This window comes from Elaeis guineensis, chromosome 12 (genome assembly GCF_000442705.2).
Source record: "Elaeis guineensis isolate ETL-2024a chromosome 12, EG11, whole genome shotgun sequence".
In the NCBI taxonomy this organism is placed as follows: domain Eukaryota; kingdom Viridiplantae; phylum Streptophyta; class Magnoliopsida; order Arecales; family Arecaceae; genus Elaeis; species Elaeis guineensis.
Genome location: NC_026004.2, coordinates 13,022,687 through 13,045,461, shown reverse-complemented (window position 1 = coordinate 13,045,461; position 22,775 = coordinate 13,022,687). Strand labels below are relative to the sequence as shown.

Sequence of the window (22,775 nt, the reverse complement as noted above, 5' to 3'; positions counted from 1 at the left end):
ACCATCGGAGATCTACATTTTGTTCCTTTTGGAGGGATGGCCTTGTGGCTTGGTCCCATGGGGCGTGTCCCGTGGACCCCGTATCAGCCCCAACAAGCCAGTCGTTTGGTTCCTTGGTACATTTGTGGAACGCTCATTAAGATTATGTAAAATAAGTGAGGAACGGTAGCTAGCATTTTTAATACAAGTGAAGAATGCATGAAGTCTAACTCAACTATATCTCAGCCCTAATTGATATAAGACAATCTGCCTTGGTCCAGGCATGCTCATAGATGATTATGATTTATATGTATGTTGATAGTTTAATATATAATAGTGAACATAACATGTACAGAGCTTTTTTTGCAAACTAATGTGTGACAATATGTTTAAAATAACATCTCAACATTATCCTTTTTAAACCGTAGAGGGCTGGACAGTATCATCCCATCGCAGAGATGGACAGCTGTCAAACACACGCATCGCTTTTTCTGCATGATAAACATGCTAAACATGCAGAAGATCCTGCCTCTATATACATAAACTATGACCCCTTCACGAAGAAATTGTAACAAGCACGGAAAACATGCAATACAATTCCAAAACCAAGTATAAAGGCTGGAAGCAGTGGCCCTTAGCTTGCACTCTGGCCCAAATATTTCGAGCACCAGGTTCAATCCAGATGAGCCTTGTAAGGCTGTCTTTTGCATGGGATGTCGAAACCAGGCACATTCAGACATCAATTATTCCAAGAGAGATTCCCACGTCATCGCCCATGCATAAATAAATGCAGATTTTTCACGAGGCTCTAAAATCTTCTCAAAGGTTTCCAGTTGCGCACACTGGCGGCCCCTGCTTGACCGGTAAGCTACAACATCTCCCATACATTAGCCAAGATCAACTAAACAACTTGCACAAAAGCCCTCCAAGGATCAACGTCTCCAGAACTCACTAATCAAGTCACTCTTTTGGATACAGCCGCCAGAAGGGAAGAGCCAGATAAGTAGCACATGTTGCCTTTTTTTGTTTGAATAAAAGGACATAATTGGTCGGCTGAAAATGAAATGAAGAATGAGATAATATCAAACCTTCAAGCAACGGTAACTGCTAACTAGAATGAGATAACATTAACTTTTGAAAACAATATTGTCCATACATTATTATAAATATATTCACAAATAAGTAACTACAGCTGCAATCCAATCAAGGATATTAAGACCACGGAAGGGTCAGCAAGGAGTGCTGAAAAGCACCGGGCTTGAGCTTTAAAACAACAAAGAGAGCATTTAGGGATCATTGTCCACAGTTCTGCTGCACGTCTCTAAATATTGCAAGATGGCAATGTAAGACACGGAAGCTGACATTGTAAGAGACAAGAAAGGGATGTAAAAAGCAAGCCCCTTCTCAGCTTAGTCTCAGAAAAGCTGCCCCAAGGCTTCGGTATAGCATGTTCACCTTCCAACTACCTAGCTGGCGCTTGGAAATTTTGCTTCATAATTTTGAGGGAGCTGAAACATGAACGCCAAAAGCTGAGTCTGGGATTCCAAGCAAATGCAGTCAAAAAGAAATGACTCTGAATGCAAGTGCATTTACCATGAACGTCGCAGTGATCATCTTCCCTGCAAACCACCTTCCATGGAGGGCACGCTGTGCATTGATGGCTGAAGTTGGACTGTCAAAACGAATATATACATGGCCAGCGCTATTTCTATTTCCAAAAAACAATGAATAAGGTGAGTTTAAAAATCTCGTACGTTAGATATAACTCAACTAAATAGACCTCCACATTACACAGAAAAGTAAGATATTTAATTGGAAAACAAGTTATGGCAATATTGAGATACAGATATTTCCCTGACATCAGGATTTTTTTTGCATAGGATGTCATGGGACTGACAAGTTTCCACCATGATGAGCAATTTCACACAACAATTATTACAAGCATTTTGACCACTAGCCTCTCATGGTTGTTTAGTATCTTCTCAATTTAATTAAGCTTCCATTATGTTATAAACATTTTGAACCCAACTGCAGTACCATCATTCAACTAATCGCTTTCCTCATATATGCTAGTCCAGTGTGAATCATACGTGTGACTTATACGCTGAGAGATCATGCTTCAAGAATCATCAAGAATCATGAATCATGGCTCAGATAAGTATAATTCAAACTTCTGCTTCTGGTAATGAGTTATGAGTATACAGTTAATGCAAAGATCCCTATCAATACAGTATCAATATAATCACACACAAATTTGCAAACACCAATCACTTACTTGTCTACGAAGATATGCTTTACCGGGCCAAATTTTGAACACTCATCTTGAACATCTTCCTTAATGTCTAAATCAAAATCTGGTTCAGTCTGTAAAATAATATACCATGTCAGCATCATGGTTCCTTAATATGGTAACACAGGCAATAGCAAAACTCAAAGCTATTGGTATTGCAGGGGTAGCTAAACCAACCTCCACATTTGGATCAAACATATTCTTCAGCAGCAAACATTCACTAGGGGCACCAACAGTTTCAGCAGGTTGTGGAGCAGTGGAAGCAACTGGAAGAGCTGAACCTGGTAAGCCTAAGACAGGAGGTAGAGTAGGCTGTAAAAGAGGAGCAACCAAGGGAGGGGCACCAAGTACTGACGCTGTTGGCACAGTCAGGGGAGCATTGGCAGCAGGCGTGGCTAGTGCACCAGCAACACTGCACATAAAAATGGATAAAAGTTCAAATACGTGCTACACTTGGTCACTTTCAAGAGAGCCCATCTTCACATGCGCACAATCTCATGGGCATGCAACTGTGTGTGTGTGTGTGTGTGTGTGTGTGTGTGTACGTGTGTAAGTGAGAGAGAGACAGAGACAGAGACTGCAACTCAAAAGTGTGCAGATAAGAATCTTCAGCTTGAATAGATCAAATCTGAGTTATAACCACAACCTGCATACACGCTAAACCTTTATATCATACACATTCAAAAATTAAGTGCACAAGCTCAGTTGCATCAAACCTCGTAGCAGTTCCAGTGCGGTCCAATTTCTGCATCAGCAGAGCTCTAGAGCGAGCATTTAGAGACTGCAGAATAGAAAAGGTATTAGCAGGACATTAAAAAGAATTAAAGCATAACAATATGCATCATGCATCTGGATGGAAAAAGTAAATAATTAAATATACATGCCCAATATGATCAACATACGAAGTGGAAACTGCAGGGCAATGTAAAATATACTTTCAAATTTCAATTCTTTTTGGCAGTTTTAATTTTTAACCATGTGGTCCTGGGACACAGAATAGCTCAGGAACAAGCATTGCACAAGCCAAAGTAAAAGACAAACAACAGAAGAGACGCAGATAAGATGCAGCCCCCAGTGATAAGCACTCTGATAGGACAAAAGTATCGTCCATCAAGCATTTAGCACCAAATCTCACTTCTAATGAGAACAAGTTAAATGTTAATATTGCTATTTGTTCTTTTACAGTATTTCCAAATTGTTTGTCATGTACTTACAGTTCAACAACTATATAAGTTTGCGGCAATTTCCTTTATTACATGATAAAGATGACATCCACGAATTTCTATTTCTTAATATCATTTTAAAGATGCTTCCATAATGCCCCTCTTAGTCTGATTTTGCACTCACTCCACCTTTAAGCCACTAAGATCAGGACAAAATCATTTTTATGCTTGTTAGGTGTGTCATCACAATTACATGCAAAAAAAATATCCTCAATATTGTGAGTTAACATAAATGCAATTATTTACTTCTGCTTACTACCAATCTGCAGTTATACAAACAAATTAACAAACATGTTGGCGATACTAAATTGGAGGCACCATAACTAATTCTCATGCCAAGTACATACAAAATAGCAAATTCTAATTCCAATATGATCCCTATCAAATAAACCAATAGTTTTAAGTGAATTAAAAGGGGAAAAAAATCATGCTACACGCTCAACATAGAGCAGATGCAATGTTCTTCATGGAATTAGCACCAGTTACGCTATTATGCATTATGCTCCAAGAAAATGTTTTGGAGAACATCACTATCCTCATCCAAACTTCAGACACCTCACATCTGAAGTGCACTCAGCTTTCCACATCATTAACTTGTCATGTAGACGTCACTTTAAGCAGAATTTGATCTTTTTTTCTCTGGTTGCAGCATAATCTATCGTGTGCCAATTGGAAGCTGATTCTTATATGACCACCCCAGTTGGATGACAGGACCAAACAATTCCATCCCAAGTTATAATCTTAATTGAGGGAATATGATAGTCTTTAAGTGCTGAGGCCAGCATATAATCAAGGGGTGAAGCTAATAAAATAAATTAGCTGAGTTATAGGTGCTATGATGGTCGACGGTTCTAAGACCACATTGCGGCTGATAAGGACAGATCCACCAATCTAGGACAAAAGAGAGGTCCAAGGAGAAGCTCTAGGGGAAAATAAGGTCCAGCACAGCTAGCACAGGAAAATCATGTAACAGATTAATTTGAAGAGTTTCAGGTCAACTACACATAGATTTTCAGGCATATGTACAGTTTTAGAGAGATTTTTACCAGTTAAATCTGTATAATAGAGTTTCTTTAAAGTTAGCAAGCTTGAAAATAAAGTTACAATTTCTTGATTGACAATTAGGACTGCTAATATGATTCTCATGTGGATTTTAATGCTGGACACGAACAGCAAAGGTCTCACATGCAGAAATTACACCATCGGAAACAAGAAGGGTAGGACGAAGATTGAAATTGGAGAGAGAATAGAGCAGCAGCAATACAGTGTCAAACACATTCCCTACCTCAATTATATTTTCATGATTGCTTGACTTGAAAAGAATGCTATAAAGCATCACACTCTTAAGTTATGTTGTGGTAATAGTGGCACGGATGTGGCCCACTGCAAAAGTTCCAATCCTCACTAAACACACAAAAACTCTGTGAACCATGCCAATCCACTCTTGCCACATTGGACAAGTTAATAAAGAGGGTAAGGGAGAAGCATCGTATCAAATTTTCAACTCTTTATATTATAGAACAGAAAACTGCTTAATAGGAACATTCCTAAGGTGAAAGAAAATAAAATATATAACCGGAAATTGGGACATTCCTTTAGGAGATTGCCATCATTTATTGCTAATGATGCATCTTTTTCTTATTGTACATTACTTTATTCACTAATTATCTTTCTGCATTTGCTCCTAAAGACCTTCCATCTCAATCCCATTACTTTTTGGCTTCAGATGGGTAAATAAGTTCATTTGAGTGAAGCATAAATAGTAGGAATGTTATTAAGATCGGTATCTAGTCGTAAATCGTAGAGGGAGCTAGATTGGATCGAACCATGAATTAAGTAGTCAGAAATTCCTAATTATAAAAGAAAAGTCAAATTGAAAGACAAATCAACTATAAAGCATATGAATGAAGAATAACAACCACATATACAGCAACTCTAGTTTCACTGACGCCCACAACATAGTATTTTTAATGACGCACGTGTTTTGGTAGCTTATTCAAGATGTTTATATGCAATATATCAATTTAATTATCCCTTTATCTAGAATGCTTTAGAATAAATGATGATAAGACTTTAACATACGCTGTAGAAATACAAAAATATGCATCATATTCATAATTCTATGACATTCAACAACAAAATTGCTAATTTTACTATTTGAGATTTACTAGTGATAAGCAATTTAAGAACCATATAGTTATAGAAAATAGACCTATACATGATGTAACATGCAAATAACATAATCAAATAAGATACTTTGATCCAAACGAATGTATAGTCCATCATATGGATCTAAATATTGTGATCCTAAACTGCTCTTGATCCAAGGATGGGATCCAAATTGCTTAAGGCCTTGTTGATCCAGATTGTAAGAACTGGATCATGAATTGGGACAACACCAGACTTGAAGTTGTTGACATTTATGAAAAGAGATTGCAACCTATATTAGGAAATGTAGGTCAACTTCAGATTGTTTGTTAGTGTACAGGTATTGATGTCTAGCGTTGGTCCAACACAACAGTGATATGTGTTTTACCAACACAGCATCTGAGTTGGTGCCAGAATGTTAGGATTAACGCCTAAGTTTGTGTTTGATACTTAAGTATCCTATTTTTCAAAATGAGAAAGGTTGCCTGAATGCTTTCAGGATATGCTCAAGATGCTTCCCCAATACCTCCATGAATAAGAGCGTTCTCTTTCCTTTTCTCTAAATGATTGTTAACCTTGATGCTTGTTAAATGTTAAAAATGGAGTTTGTGATATTGATATTATATTGTGGAGCATATATTGTAGCCTATGGATATAAATGATTGGTCAGAGTTGATATCATTGTAAAATATTGAACATGTTATTTGACAGACCACCATGCTTTATGCATATTTTTATATATGTATGTATTCCTTATCGTGCCCTAGCCATCTTGTATCCTACCTCTCCAATATTTGATGTACCAGGGCACCTGTATCATGTTGTATCTTCAGGAAAGGAAAGGGATGAAGAGGGGTAAAAAAGGAAAGGACGGCATTATATCCATAGGAATTGATCACCAAAATGTTACATTATCATCTTCTGAGATTATAATAAAGTTTAATCAATGATCATGTGAAGTTCCAAAGATTAATGTAGCTGGTTATATTAAAATACCTTTTTTATGTTAATTAATCAGGATGGAACAACTAAAGTACTAGTTTAATATGTCACTGCTTGTTTTTATTTTGAAAATGCCCTAGGGTAGTGGCGTGGCAACAGAAAAAATTATTAAGTCAATGTGATGATGGGGTGGCAACTCACAATTCATGCAATCCCCCATGTATCTTACCAACTCCCACTAGTCACACCAATCTCCTCATGCCATAAGGCATGAAGAACTTTTCTTATGACTTATTAGGCACCCCATAACATTATTCTTTTTATTCTGAAATATTTAACCATCAAATTCTCATCTCATCTGAACCAGCTCTTAAAAAATTGGGCCATGAACTCAATGGTTCATCTCACACCAATACGTCCTTTGGAACTACTGTCATACGACACCACTTAAGCCCAATCCCCTTTCTAACTTCTTAACTATCTTTGACAGAGATTTTCGTAGAACCCAACATTTCCTTGATCACTAGCAAAGTTCAATTGATAGATATATCAAGCATATATTGCATAATTGGCATTTTATGCCGTAAACAAGATCAAAGCCATTCACAAAATTTTTTGTTCTTTTTCTGTTTTCAGTAAAGCAGTGACTAGACTATAAAGATTTGGTAATATAATGAGACAAAAGGATTAAAATGCCTGAGAAAAAAAATAGAAAACCAGAGCAATTCAAGATAAGGATGATAAACATTAAATAGCTTGACAATTCCAAAAAAGAATGAAAAAAAGAATTAGCCAACTACAGTCAAAAAACAAAAGCAATGAAAAAGAGAAAATACAGACCAAGCCTCCACCCTCATCATCATCAAAATCACCAGCATTTGCACCAAGATCTTGCATTCCTCCTTGCTCCGTCACAGCAGAAACCTACATATATACGGAAGACATTTAAAGAAGCATGCATAACATTGTCATCCAATCATCTACATAACAACAAAAAGCAAGCAATCAATGCGCACAAATCAGGAATCTACCTTGATTGTCTTGCCAGCAATCTCTAGCTGCCCATTCAAACTCTGAGCAGCTCTAGCATCTTCAAGACGTGCAAACTAAAATAGTGAACTAGAACCCATTAGATTATGCTTTTAAGGATCTAGCAACAATAATTTAAGGTTACTACTTACTTGAACAAAGCCAAAACCTTTACAGAGCCCAGTCTCTGGATCAAGGGGCAGTTGAACTAGCTCCACAGTACCAAACGGTTCAAACACCTGCATGAACCGATCATGAATATTAAACATCAAAGCCCCAAAACAAAAGTTTGAAGCTAAGATGCTAGCCTTTACAAGAAAGAAACTGTTGCACCATTGAACTTCTTGTTTTATGTAGAAGCATAAGGGACAGTCAAATCATGGATGTTAAATCATGCCATGTGGTTGAATGTTAATGATCAACATTATTTACAAAAGAAAAAAGTACAAGCAGCAGCTGCTAGCACTTAAAAAGTCCAAACACAGAAAACACAGAAACGAACATAGTCATGATTTAACTCAACTGGAAAGCAAACCACATCAAGAACAGAAGGATCAAAAAAAAAAAGGAAAAAAAAAAAAAGATGCTCGACTTCCACAAGAACAAGGTTTAATCAATACTATCAATCCATGTAAAACTTTAGCTTTACTCTCTTTTTCCTAAGTTGTAACAAACCTCACATTTTGATCCTCTGGGAAAAAAAAAATTTCATAGATATGGTCAACTCAATCAATGCAAATGAAAAGCTGCATGCATGAGCATGAAAATCCTCCACCTCCTGTAAGATAGTGGCTCTCACCAGCAGGCACTCTATTCAATGACCAGCTCAAAACATCCACCACACCAGGCATCAAGAATAGCGGATGGCATATGGACAAGATAAAAAGTGGAGAAAGAATGGGCAAGTTATGAAGAGACAGAAACTGAAAAGCATGGACTACGTGGCTCCATCAACTCTGAATGCTTCCTGGGTTGACAACCTATGAGGTTAAATTATTATGATTCTATTTGTAAGTGTTTGAGCACTTGTATGATACATTCATGTGTTGAGCTTTGTAACTAAGCCCAATTCAGGGGGAAAGAAAGGAAAGACGTTGAAAAACATGCCTAGTACCCCAATAAACTAATCAAATGATAATAAATTCTGTATTCAATTTCAAACATTCAAAACTTCCACAAGCTATAGGATATGTGTCATGGTAATCTACCTTGCAGAAACACTTTATTAATTATGATCTCCTAAGGGTCAGAATATAAAAATCAGAAATCTCATCCCTATATTTGATGCATGGAGCCACTAATTCAAAATTAATCTATCCATAGATAACATAATAGTTTTTAAAATACTTTGTCATGATATATTGGAATGTTAGCAGTATGTGCACGTGCGCATGTAAGGTTACCACATAATGGACCTCTGATTAAAAGCTGCACCTGCTAAAGAGCTTCAAGCCACAAGTATGCATACAGACTGAGAAAAGCTTCAAGACTCATATCATAACTTGAACATGCCACTACCTCGGTTCAAAGGTCACAAGTCACAAAACACCGACACTGTAGTAGACTGTGGTTGATCTTTTGCCATTATTAACATGCTTAATTAAATCAGGATAATATAACTTGGACATGGCCGCTTCATTTGTGCTTAATACCCTGACCTAGAGCACCTTTCAAGAATATACACACTGAGATGAGATTTCCTAGGTGCATAGGTAACTTGACTTATTAGTTAAAATATCTACTACAAATGAGATATCAAGACAAGTGATTATGAAAAACCAATTTCCACCATTCCAAAAAGACCTACAAAGTTCTAATAAAGGTTCACTGTAAGCTTCATATCAGGGCCCACAGCATCAAGCAGCATATCTCCAAGCATCATCATATCCAACAGTGCATAAATGGCGATATTCTGTCATTATAGATTGGCTCCTTTAGTTCATTTTGCTATTTGACACCAGGAAAATATTTTATCTGCAAAGAACTTAAAATGAAAGGCCTTACCAGAAAACTCATCAAACAATTCTTTAATCCTCCAAGGGCATAGTACCACATCTTGTGAGTCCAATGTAAAAACATGGTAAAGAGTATTACATCAAATAAAACGAGCAACCTAAATTCTTTATCCAAATAACAACCACTTCGGGAAATTTTTCAAACCAAGCTCTCAAGGACAATTTAACATCAAACTAGATTTATGTTATTTTACACATATATTTGCAGACTGAGCTAAAACCTCAAAATCAGGAAAATGTCCAGAAAATATTAATTTGAAGCTCCTTAAAATTTGGAGTTCAAATCTTACTTGTTTCTGAAATCTTTCTAACAGGAAAGCTCCTGGTTGATTTAATCCTAGTTCAAGAACAGGTTGCAATAAGATGGTTCGGATTTAATTGGACTAGCTTCTGGAATCCAAGAACTTTGTTTCTTATATGGACTAAAGGGAGACCTAAATATCAGAATATTATGTAAACCTGGATATTAACCAGGCTGGGCCAGACTCCTACTGGGTCGTTGCTTAGCATTAGCCCTAAGTTGCTGGCTTTAGCTATGCCTGGCCTTGGGCCTAACTTGGCCATCATCCAATCGAACTTGGCATTTGCATCTCAATGATGCAAACCTAGCCAAACTGGATACAGAAGAAAGGAGAAAGGAATGTCTTCAGCAACCCAAGGTCATACGGAGGGAAGAGGGAGGAAAGAGCGGAGGGGAGGGAGGGAGAGAGAGAGAGAGAGAGAGAGAAGCACCAACAAGGTAGGTAGGCAAGAGAGTGGAGGAAAGAAAGGGGTGCCAGTGGCTAGTTAAGAGATGGAAGCAAGGTAGGAAAGTAAGAGAGGGAGAGAAGGGAGGCAGATATACCAGTAACAAATTTGGAGGCAGATATACCAGTCACAAATTTGGAGGCAGAGAGAGAAAGATAACTACAAGGATTCGTGTGAGTGTGTTTGGTACTATATCAGGTATGCATTGGGGAGACCTTGGATACTTAAAAAAGACGAAGGACCCCAAATAACAACCTTATGGCTCGCCCTTTTTGGCGAGGTCCTGGATTATCACAATTGGTATCGAAGCCAACCCCGCATGCAAACTATATGCAGCTCAGGGAATATTACAGCACAAGCCCTTCCATGGCTAACCACAAGAAAGTCATGGCATTTTTTCATGTATCCTCCTTTGGGAGGATAGAGCTTAAACAAGAGGATTGTGCTCTAGGAAGGTATTAGGTATTTAACCTTCTGGCTAGCCCTTTTCCGTAAGGTCCTAGATCATCAAAATGCTGATGACAAGTCAATGGGGGGAAGCAAGCAACCATTTGCATGAGGCAGTAGCAAGGGACTCGAGGGCAGGAGGATAGGTCTGCACATACCTAAAAGCAGGACAGTAGCTATCATTCAGAGTGACTAAGATTCTGAGATATATATGACTTTGGTCAGGGTAAGCCAATTTTCAACAAACTAAAATCAATCTGGCTTGTTAGGCTTGAATTATCAACTCAAGCCCAGGCAAGTGAAGCTAGAAATTCCAAGGTTTATTATGATGATTGACTTTTGAATCTAGAAATATTTTCCTGTGGAGAATTTCACTTTCCCATCATCTCTCTCTCCTCTTCTTTTCTTCTTATTCTCCTCCTATTTATTCTCTCCCCCCTCGTATCAAAAACAACAACATCTGTCCCCAAGGCTGCATCCCACACGGATTAAATAAATGGCCTCACACTTTTTAATCTTAATTATATAAGATCCAGAATTGGATTTAACCTTGAAGTTTGTAATCATAAACTGCTGTAAGTGTTCAAGTACTGGAACTTCAACGAGAGTGAAGGTAAGCAATTCAACTCAATACAGTAAAGAGCACACAAAAATGGCTAAAAGCATGTGCATCAAGATTTCAACAATTTGCACCTAACCATATTCTGAGCGTCGCTGTACACAAGCAATCAAAAGGATTAATATCTTTCAACTGACCAATGGCAATCTCTTCAATACCAGTCAAGCAAATAACTAGCCATTATGGTAGCTATCTAAAACCTGTACAGTTGGCAAGTATCTAACTTCATCAAGAACTTGGAGCATAGCAGAGAAATCATAACCGCTAAAATTCATAATCACCTGATGCATGGCAAATAATAGCTGAATTGTCATTAAATAGAGATGTGAGATAGGCAGCACCATAATCAACTTTGCAACACTCAAATACAAAATTTGTTTTATTAAACCATCAATGGAAGTTCCAACAGCAAACTTAGAAACATTTTAATCCAGAAAATCCCCAACAGAAATAAAATTCATAGTAACATTCATTCCAAGATTAATTCAATAACCAAGATGCAAAGTAAACTGCAAATATTTACTATAGATACAACTGAATGCAGTTATAAGACAAGAGATACAGCTATTTAATGTTCATTAACAACAAAACAGAAGCATTGCACTGATTATAGTTCAGTGGTCAAAGTTCAAAGAATCAATATACCTGTCGAAGCTGACTTTCTGTCATGTTGAAATGAAGATTGCCAACATACAATCTTCTAGCCCCACCAGAATAAGGCCCAATAAGCCCACCGGCTCCTCCAGCTGTATTTGACTGCACTAAATTCTTCTCAGCCTCTGAAGGCTTAACCATTACCGGTTGGCCGTTAAGCAGCTGGCCAGAGAGAGCTATTGCCATTGGAACTGACATGGCATCATAAAACTCAATATATCTGCAACCAAAGCTTAAAAATGCTAAATGATATAGAAAGAGAAGATCTGCTCCAATTACAAAATGAATAGGTGTACACAGAAATAAAAAAAGTCACTGCATCATTAAATCAATGCATCTGTATATGCAATTTAGAATTGATTTAGGTGCCTAGAGAAAATAAATGTGCAACAATGTGCCACAAACTTCAAAAATTTTAACCTAAAAGGTAGGCTGGCCTAAAATGTGCCTGTTTTGGGTTTTTTTTTTAACTGGTTCCACCACTGTTTCTTCTAGTTTAATATGTGTAATCTGCAGAGCATATAAGATTCTATTATATACTGTAACAGCAAAATAGTATAGAATTGAGAAAGGTATGCAAATTTAGGAACTAAATGAACTTAAAAATAACAACTAATTACAAATATATGTCAGGTTGTACGACCCAGATGTGAGATCAATATTAGATGCAGCATACAGATACAAGCTGGAGTCAAGAAGTGTTCTGATTTTTTCCTCCGGAAAAAGATATTGAAGAAAAATCAGTCCAATTGGATGTAGATGATCCATCTTAGCATCCATGTATCACTTATTTTCTGTATTTTTTATTTAAAGAGATTAGCAAATATAAAAAAATTATATATAATATGTTTAACTATGTCTATATATATATAAATATATGTTATCGACATGTATAGTATATATGCCTAAGAATATGCGTCATTGCGTACTACTCACACATATAGACACAACCAAATGCACATGCTTATATGCATGTGATGATCTAGATGAGAACAGCCGAGGCATCCTAATATGGTCGACAGCCTAGAAAGCTGTCTAGTGCCCAGGTTACTGCCTCTAACAAGAATCTCCTTTAGTCTACCATGCACAAGACTGAATGATTATGATAGGTTCTCTAATACATCAGCTAACTAATGAGGTGCAATTCCAAGCTTCAACAAATACTCACAACCAGTTTGGCCATCTAACCTATGAATATGTCTTCTTATCCACACTTATAGCCTAACATTTTTATCATACAACTCCATGTTTTTTAGTCTATGAACATATGCACTGATCACATAATGCCTAGTAACATATGCATTGATTGTATAAAACTCCAAAAAGCATCTCATCACCCATTTGCTTTGATTCTATTGTAAATTCTATCATCTCCCTCCTTTCTTTGATAACAAGTCTAGCAACATATATCAACTATCTGCTTTTGTGATTTTATTAAGGAAAGCTGGAAATTCTTACCAAATGTTTGCTTTTACATTCAATGACCATATAGAGAGTAACATGATGGTACACACATAGACAAAACACAACGTACAAGAACCAAAAAGCCACCACAAACAAGAACTCTCTGACTCATCACCGACTGCCAATTTGTTTGCTCCTTATCAGTAATCTATAAAAATATTTCAAACACATTATCTCCATGATATACTTCCCCCAAATCAAAAATCTCTTTTACCATTCTTGCATCCTTAATTTATACTTGCAATTTCCCCAACAAGGAAAAGAGACTAAAAGTTCAAGCAATGAGTAAAAAGCCAGGTCTCACCAACACTGATGACAGCCATATGCGGTAGCCTCATCCTCCCATAAATTTATACTGTGGCTCATTGGTCAATATCTGACATTATTGTTTTAATATTCATCTCTATCTTCACATATTTGCAAAATAGAATTTTTTCCTTCATCAAATATTACAAAAAAAATAACATTATTAATCAACCCAATAATTGTTCACCTGAACACATTAAGTTTTCTATAATTATTTTATCTGGTTCGAACACCTTTTGCCTCCTCTTTTTTCTTTTCTTTTCTTTTTTTTTGATTTTTCCTCATATTGTCAAATAACGTTTAGTATGCACATCCCCTCCTGGTGTGTGCATTATCAATGGTAGCCTCTTGTAACCACATTCAACAACACATGGAGTTACTATCTCACTAATTGCATGATTTCACCAATCACCATCTTTCAACAGGACCACATGATCCTCATATTTAATGAGCCTTATGTCCCTCATTTTCACTAGCTTTCCACATTTACAATTCCATTCAATCATTATAAGTTGCATATTTAGCCTAACTAGTTATTATTCTTCTAAATATCTTTTCAACTCATCTACAATTTTCCTTTTCTCCCAATCCTAGAAAGCAATACATATCATAATCACTCAGGCATAGACAATAACAGGTTAATAGGTAAATAGTCACAGATTAACCAGCCAAATAGCTACCCAATCCCACTTTAAAAACAAATTATAAGGCATGAACATGTGTCCTGCAGGCCAGCCCAGCACCTTTACGAGTTTGATCTTGAGCCTAGTCTACAACCCCTCGCTCATCACTATAACCCAGCTAAATTTGGTCCAACCCCAGGATCACACTAAGAGCGCTGATTGAAAAGCTTTTAAGCAGTAAACACACTAACTGAGAACGGTGTCACAGGTTAACCCCACACCAGGCTTATTCCAACTATTAACTACATGGCTGTGATAGAAGCGTTTGATATGGTGTGGTGGCAACATCAAGCACAACAAACTTCACGAGCAAATCTTTAAAAAAAACTGTGTTTTGAATATATCACTTTGAGTTATGATTTAGCATTATGTATTGGCTCATAATGGTTCAAGAAACCATACCCAACACCCTTAGAACGTCTTGTATTGCGATCCATAATGAGGCGCACATCCCGAACCTAAACATAGCAAATAAAATTCATTAGTAGAATGTCTAATTCAAATGCACATTCTAATTTTTTATTTTTTTAACTTACGAAATACAGATCCACAGATATAGATACTTTACAGGTTATAGAATTGCACCACGAGAGGCAGCCTATATGATTGCCTGTCCCGTTACAGTGGACTAATGAATTCAAAAAAATGAACTTTTGACAACTTAAAAATGACAAACAAAAATATCACTGATAGGGGAAGATCACCGCAATCAATCTCATGCCAATCTATTTCTACCAAAAAAAATCTCATGCCAATTTACTAAAGTTCTTAGAAAGGTAAAAGGTGGTTACTTCCTCCATGCAATTTTTTTGAACTGCATCCACTCACCTAACTAAATTATAAGTTGCAAGGATGTGATGAGAAATACTTTCCAATAACAACCGCATGGCTGGGAATGCAATCATGTACACGCAATATGTAGAAGAGACAACACTGCCTGTAGTAATTTGCAGGTTGCATGTAGCAGATATTTGTTTAGCTCTGTTTTTGCCTTGGATGTATTCCTGATATTGTGGCAGCAGCTTTTTGTGCTCTGTATCCAAAAGTGCTTGGTGTTTGTTCTCCTTGCTCAGGTGTTCTAAAAGGAAGTCCTAGTGGCCTCATTTGTACACATTTGCAGCGTGGCCTAGTTACTGCACTGCACAGGTTGAAATGCTCAGTGAGCTGCCAGGTGCCCACCACAACTGAGGTTTCACTTAAGGGGACTCATATGTTCTATATTTAGAGTTTTAAATTGAGAGATGCCTCTATATTCCTCTCATCTTCCTTGCACTGGAGGCATCCCTATAAATTAATGTCACCATAAGGGCCATTTTCATGGAGATACAAGGAAATTATGTATCGTGATAGTATTTATGATAAGGATAGAAGAATCTAAAGATGATGGTGGAAGGTAATCAGGAAGAAGATGATAATTCGGGCATGTGGTGGAATCAAACAAATCAGGCTAACACCAGTCTAAACACAAACAAAGGTCTAAACAATAGTACGTAGATTGGATCAAAGATGGAAGAACGTATCTGTACAGGATTCCGCCAAGGATATCCAAAATTTTAAACAAAATAGACCAAATACCATCCTGAAACATATATTTCTGTATGTACATATGCATACATATACGATAGTTTCACAAACTGAATTAGACCTCACCCCTCACTCATTGACCTGTGGACAACTGGAGGTGAGGATACTAACTAATTAGATCTCACTCACAAGTCTTGGATGCATGAGACGATGCAGCCAGCTAAAACACTAATGAACAATGCACTGGCATTAACTCATTTTCGGTGTTTCCTTTTATTGCAGACTGCTCAAATCTACAGGGAGTGCTACTTCCAAGACTTGTGGTTTGATTCTTTGCTAGCTCTTGACAGGGAAGGAAAAATAATAATGGAAATATACACTTCCATATTGCATTTTATATAAGACAGTGATGGTGTCATCACTTTGACATTTACGAATTATGGAATATATCATCACACTGACCTTCCCAGCCCTTGAGAAAAACTCATAGACATCTCTCTCATCTGCCTTCAAACAAATCTGCAAGTAAAAACAAAAATCAATCAGGAAATATATTCAGAATAAAATAATACTTAAAACACCTAAAATAAAAAGAGAACCTGGTAGGCAAATACGGTTCTTTGATCCCGCTCTGGATCAACCTCTGGCTCCACCACTTCCTCTTTTCTTCGCCTATATGAGAAAAGAACATTCAAAGATTATGCATGTCAGTTAAAAAACAAGAAGAGCAGATTGATTTTGAACAATGCCCAAACATGGACACAAGACAAAACCAGCCTCCAGTTTTTTTTTCCTTTTTTCTCTTTATGAACTGAAATATTTTTAAAAAAAAAAAGATGATGGTGCCAAATTTATGGTGAAAAAATCTGCAAGGCAATTTTCTTTCTCCAACATGAATTACTAGATCCACGTAATATAATCCTGCAAGGCACTGTAAAGGATTCAGTAAATATAATGTAAGTGGACAAAACTACAGCAAGAGAATTCACATTGACAGCAAAACAGATAGAGAACAGAACCTATAAAGATCAGGTAAAGTTTCCTAGTAATTGCTCGTGACCAGATAATCAAAAATGAAACAATAGAGGCATGATAATAACACTGAGGAAATATTAGAAGGCTCATGCACATGTCAAAAAAAATTACAAAAAAACAAAAAATTTATGACCCCGCAACCATAAATTGTTAAGAAACATCGAGGATCATGTTAACCTGGTAAATAAATGAAAATGCACATGACAGTTAAAACCATATCAGTCTTTTAGAAATTTGTGGGGGAAATTTAATTACTGATAGAATATGAAAGAGGAGGCAACTTCAGAATACATTAGTAGATTGTGCTACTAAATGCTAATATATTCAAAATAAAATAGAAACACTGGAGAAACTATAACGAAGGGGCAAAATAAGAAGGGATACCACAAATCTACAATTTCAAAGAGAAGACCTTTCTAGAATGAATTAAATTCGAAGTACATAACAGAAATTACGGATTCAAAAGATAACAAGATTTGAACTTCATATCAAACCCATACCAGTACCATGCTAGTACAAGGTCAGTGTGCCAGTATAGGGGTTAGTTCAGCATACTGAGACTCGGTAAACCTTCCGTATCGAGTCTTGGTTCGACACTGGCATGATATGGTATGCCAGATACCAGGCAGTACATGCCAGTACAACAAACCTTGCTAGCAAGGAAAAAAAAAGAAATTCTTCAAACCAAATATTTAATGTCAAAACATTCAGAAGCCATCTACCAGAGGCACCCTGCAAATAAACAAAAACAGGTTGTCCAGCAGTCAACTGAATAGCCATTCCCCTAAAAGCAACAAAATATGATATGCTGCTATGAATCCCCTCACCAGCATGTCTGCAACAGAACAAATACAATTCAGCCACAGTGTTGCAATGCGGATGATAACCAAAACATAACACAACATCACCATTGATCTTCAAATCCTCCAATATTACCATCCCAAGTCTTGCAAAGATACATTCTAGTTTCATAGATATCAGAAATTCTAATAAAAAGGAACTTTTACATCCCATGACCTGAGTTCCTGAATCAGTCTTAGTTGCCAGAATGACCAGCTGAAGGGTGCTCTAGTGCATCTGCGAGTTCCCAGAATCTTTTGTTCAATATTCATAATATTGACATTCATTAAATAACACAATTCAGCAGCTACATGAAACTGCAGCATGTAGCAGCACAAACAAGAAACCATTCCATGAGAATAGTGACATAAAATCTGCGAGGAGTATGAATATGTGGTGTAAAAGAAATAGAGAAGTTGACAGGAGGAAAAAGAAAACAGGAAAAACATAAAATTTCAAAAAGTGTCTAATTGCTTATCGAGGGAGAGAGGAAAAAAAAGAAGTGGATATATAACCATCCAGCTAGAGATCAGCATTTATTGGCCCAGGAAAAGGATAACATACTAGAAGAAACAAGGTTGTGACTCAAGCAGGTGTCAACAAGGACTACAGTGGTGTTGCAACTGAAGTACTATATACAGGTGTCATGGTATCACCTCCTGCTCCAATTGTAATATGGAGTGACAACTCAAGGTTTATGATCATTTGGTGGATGATGGCACAGAACCTTGGATGTCAAGGATAGAAAGAAACAAGAAAATAATAATAATGATAATAATTCATCATGCAACATACATAATTGTCCCAATGTTGGACAACTTGCTCACACTATTGCCTACAAACTTATAAAAGAAGTTAAAAATATATACATGATCACACAATTTGGCTCCACTTGAGGTTAATGCTAAGTTAATGCTTCACTGCGAAGTCAACTGTTTATTCCTTTTATCTTCTAATTCCATATAATATAGGTTTTCATCAAAACCCAAAGCAAGGAGAAAAAGGAAAAAAAAAAAAAAAGAAGTTTTCTAATCACCTCTACTTCAAATTAGAATTGTCCTTACATATTTGCCATAACTCAAAAAAGGCAGAAGAAATTGCATCAGCAAACATGCTCCATCGGGGTTGCTTCACTCTTTTGGAATTTAGAATATTATTCAGATGAGTGCTCAATATATACTCAGCCTAACAGGGATCCAAATCACCAAGAAATGCACTTCTGGGCTTCGAGAAGATGATGTCCAACAAGTACCAATGACTATATGGCTCCAAAGTTTGAATTGTATACACATAAATGCATGCAGACATGCATGCATACAAACATGTATGACTACATATATATTTACTTTTCGCGAAGGAGGTTTTAAACTTGCCAAACAGCTATTACCTCTTTAACATTCCAACAACAAGATGCCAATACACACCTTTGTAAGAATGGTTCATATGTCACATATTGTAGCTCTCAAAGATAACATCTAATTGACAGCATTATAGCAGTAATCATCCTCCAACCAACTTGCTCTAATTCAGCTAAGCAACATTTGCAGGCTATTACGATCATTAACCTAACCAAATATAACCTTGTTTGTTTTAATCCCAAATTTTGGCCAAAATGAAATTGTTCATGAAAGCTGTAAAATAATTTCTAATTGATAGAAAGATGCAATGACCTCTTTCAACGGGTTCCTTGTCTAATGAGGGAGTTTATTGGTAAAATACCTAGCCCATGTGAATTTGGGACCAAAGTAGCAGCCAATATTCACAGTATAATTTGCTCAATTTAATAATTTCCTCTTATGTGTAGGGCAACTGTTTATCCTCTTGAATCATATTTAGTATAACTAATTTGTCACTGAAGATGGGTCAACATCGTAAATATTTAGGTATGTATCAGCATTCCACATAAACAGGGCAAATGGAATATTCATGACATGCATCCTCAGGAGGTAATTTCCCATGGATTTCATAAATTTCATTCCCCATATGTTTGCTTCAAGACGACTTCCATAAAAACAAAAGCAGGCTAGTTGTTATGTGCATCATGTTATATGTATATATATGTATATATTTATATATATGTATATATATATGTATATGTATATATATATGTATATGTATGTATATGTATATATATATGTATATGTATGTATATGTATATATATATGTATGTATATATGTATGTATATGTATATATATGTATGTATGTATACATATGTATATGTATGTATATGTACGTATGCATCTTATACATATACATATGTATAGATACACACACACACACACACATATGTATGTATGTATATATGTATATAGGAAAGAAGGGGAAAAAACTTCTGTGGCACTCTATTAAGTTTCATTCCACAGCACATCTTGTGAAAGAATTAATTGCACTGTCGACAGGGCTTAGTCACAGAATGAGACACCACTAAATAATTTAGCTGTGTTCCAAATCAAGCATACAACCTCATGAAATTATATTTTAAAAGAAAAAATAAAAAAACCTTTCCCTCTATGATAAAAGGGAGACAAGTACACAGCCAAAGACCAAACTCATGAGATTGATAAAGGAAACTGCAAGAATCTTTCTGTTTGAGAATGTTTTTGCTCTGAATACTAACCAGAACCAATTCTTTGAAGCAACCTCCAAAAGATAGAGCGCAAATGCTACCCTAACGTTTGAAATAATACTACATATATTTCCTTTAATGCACACTTATATATAATTTATGAAATATAGGACATCTATATTGTCTTCTAACCAATGATCAAAATCCAAAGTCAATCTTCCAGATGCTTCAGCAAGCAAAAGCAGTAACATTCAAATTAATCTACAACCAAATTACCGATACAATAACAAATAGAACAACAACGACAACCAAAAGAAGATAAAAGAGCACCTGGCATCACGATCACGATCTCTATCTTTGAACTCCCTCTCCCTTTCTTTGATCTCCCGCTCCCTGCTCTTCTCCCTGTGCCTGTCTCGCTCCTCATCTTGATACTTCTCTGAGCGGCTCCTGCTCCGGCGCGAACGCTCCCTCTCCCTCTCGCGCTCTCTGATCCTGTCACGCTCCCTATCCCTCTCCTTCTCCCTCTCCCTATCACGATCCCTCTCCTTCCCGTTCCTCTCATCCCGCTCCCTGTCTCGGCGATCCCTCCCGGTCCTGTGCCAGTCCCGCTCCCCATCTCTCTCCCTCTCTCGTCGCCGATCCCGGTCTCGGCCACCATCATCCTCCGACCTTGTCCGCTTCGAGCGGCGATCCGAGTCCCTATCCGCCTCCTCAGACCGGTGCTTGGAGCTCCTGCTCCGGTCCTTCGCCTCCCCGTTACCACTCACCCCTTCCTTCTCCTTCGGAACCTCCGCGTTCTCCACCGTCTTCTCCAAGTACTCGTACTCGTCGAAATCCATTAGAATCCAATCGCTCCCACCAATAAATCTGATCAAAAAACAGGATAATTATCGCTTTTTGAGAAGAATAGCAAACCCTAGCCTAGAAAGAAGAGGATTCCGGTGAGAAACCCTAGAAATTAGGGAGTGTGGAAGGGGGAGAAAAAACCCTAGGTTTAGAGGAAGAGCACGAAGAGCTTACCTTTGGTGAAGAAGAGCTGCTATTTATTCGAGCCAAGGACGAGCTATGGATGAAGAGGGAAGGCGAGTATCGAGATATGGTATGACCAAGAAAACCAGCAGACCAACGCAATGAAGAAGCGCGGCGGTGCTAGGGAGCTAGCACCCCTGCAGACGGCAAATGGTTTGCCGTCTTACGTGTATCCTCCTCTTCTACCCTCGAGTTATCCTCCGGTTAAGCGTAGGTCCCACGGCGATGAGATGCGGAGGATCCCGGGGAAAATTAACGTGCGACCTTTCGTTCGGCTTCAAGTATTTTCTAGCTTATAACTCTATCCGGATGTAATTTGTTTAAAATAATATTTAATTTTTTTTTTTGAAAATCTTTGAAGACGGCATATGGTTTGCCGTCTTCCTTGGATCCTCCATTCCAGGGAAAATTTACCCTCGAGTCATCCTCCGATTAATGCTTTGGCCGGAAGTCTAGGGAAAAAAGAAAAAAAAATAGTAAAGAAAAAAAAAAAACATATCTCTTTTTTCTTTTAATTGGGAGTTAAAAATAATGATAATAATAATTCCTTCCTTTCTTGATTGAAAATAAAAAAGAAAAAAAAATATTATAATATTTTTTACTATTATATCTTTGAAAGAAATCGGACAAACTTTAAAAAGAAATCAAGAAAAAAAATTATTTTTTTATTTTTTCTATTTTTTTTTAATTTTTGTTAATTTTTTTCATTCACGAGAGTCTCAATGAGATGGGATGCTTAAGTGGGATGCTTGAAATAAGCCTTAGGATTGAATGTAATATTAATTTTGTTCTTTATCATTGAAGGGATAAGATGGAAATTATAAAACATTTATTTATTTTTAATTTTTTTCTCTCCATTTCCACTCAATTTGGAGGAGAAAAGAATTATGAATTTGAGGGAATTTGTATTCCCTCCATTTCTTTCATTTTCTTTCCATTTTTTTTTTAAAAAAACTCCCAATCAAGAGAAAATAATAATTTTCTCTCCCATTATGTTCTTTTCTCCCCTGTTCTTCTCCCGCAACCAAGGTGTAAATGTAAATTGAGAGAATCCTACGGAAAATTAATGTGCGACCTTTTATTTGATATTCAATTATTTATTAAAAAAAAAAATTACCAAACTATTTAGAAAGAGAAACTCCAGCAAATTTTTATGCTTCTTGTTCCTTTGGCCATTCTTTGCTTCCGACTCACAACCAAGGCATTCGGCTAGTGCTCAAGTTCTTGAAGG

The 22,775-nt window shown here is 36.8% G+C and overlaps 1 protein-coding gene across 3 annotated transcripts; it reads right to left on the bottom strand.

The window, feature by feature from the left end:
- Window positions 1-276: 276 nt before the first annotated feature.
- Window positions 277-21,728, bottom strand: LOC105055130 (uncharacterized). Of its 3 annotated transcripts, XR_012136019.1 has the most exons (15): window positions 21,536-21,728; window positions 20,843-21,382; window positions 16,670-16,742; window positions 16,533-16,589; window positions 14,949-15,004; window positions 12,085-12,313; window positions 7,764-7,850; window positions 7,614-7,688; window positions 7,423-7,506; window positions 2,986-3,050; window positions 2,447-2,681; window positions 2,255-2,343; window positions 1,573-1,687; window positions 1,136-1,487; window positions 277-1,032 (listed from the first exon to the last, which is right to left on the bottom strand). XR_012136019.1 is itself a non-coding variant. In XM_010936863.2 (14 exons), exons 2-14 carry the CDS (start codon window positions 21,352-21,354, stop codon window positions 1,446-1,448), a joined length of 1,719 nt encoding a protein of 572 aa, XP_010935165.1. In that variant the 5' UTR covers window positions 21,355-21,382; window positions 21,536-21,728; the 3' UTR covers window positions 1,081-1,445. The 3 variants fall into 3 exon arrangements, 1 of the variants encoding a protein (XP_010935165.1); XM_010936863.2 differs by lacking the exon at window positions 277-1,032 and having other exon boundaries at window positions 1,081-1,487; XR_012136020.1 differs by lacking the exons at window positions 277-1,032; window positions 1,136-1,487; window positions 1,573-1,687 and having other exon boundaries at window positions 2,447-2,535; window positions 2,625-2,681.
- Window positions 21,729-22,775: the final 1,047 nt, after the last annotated feature.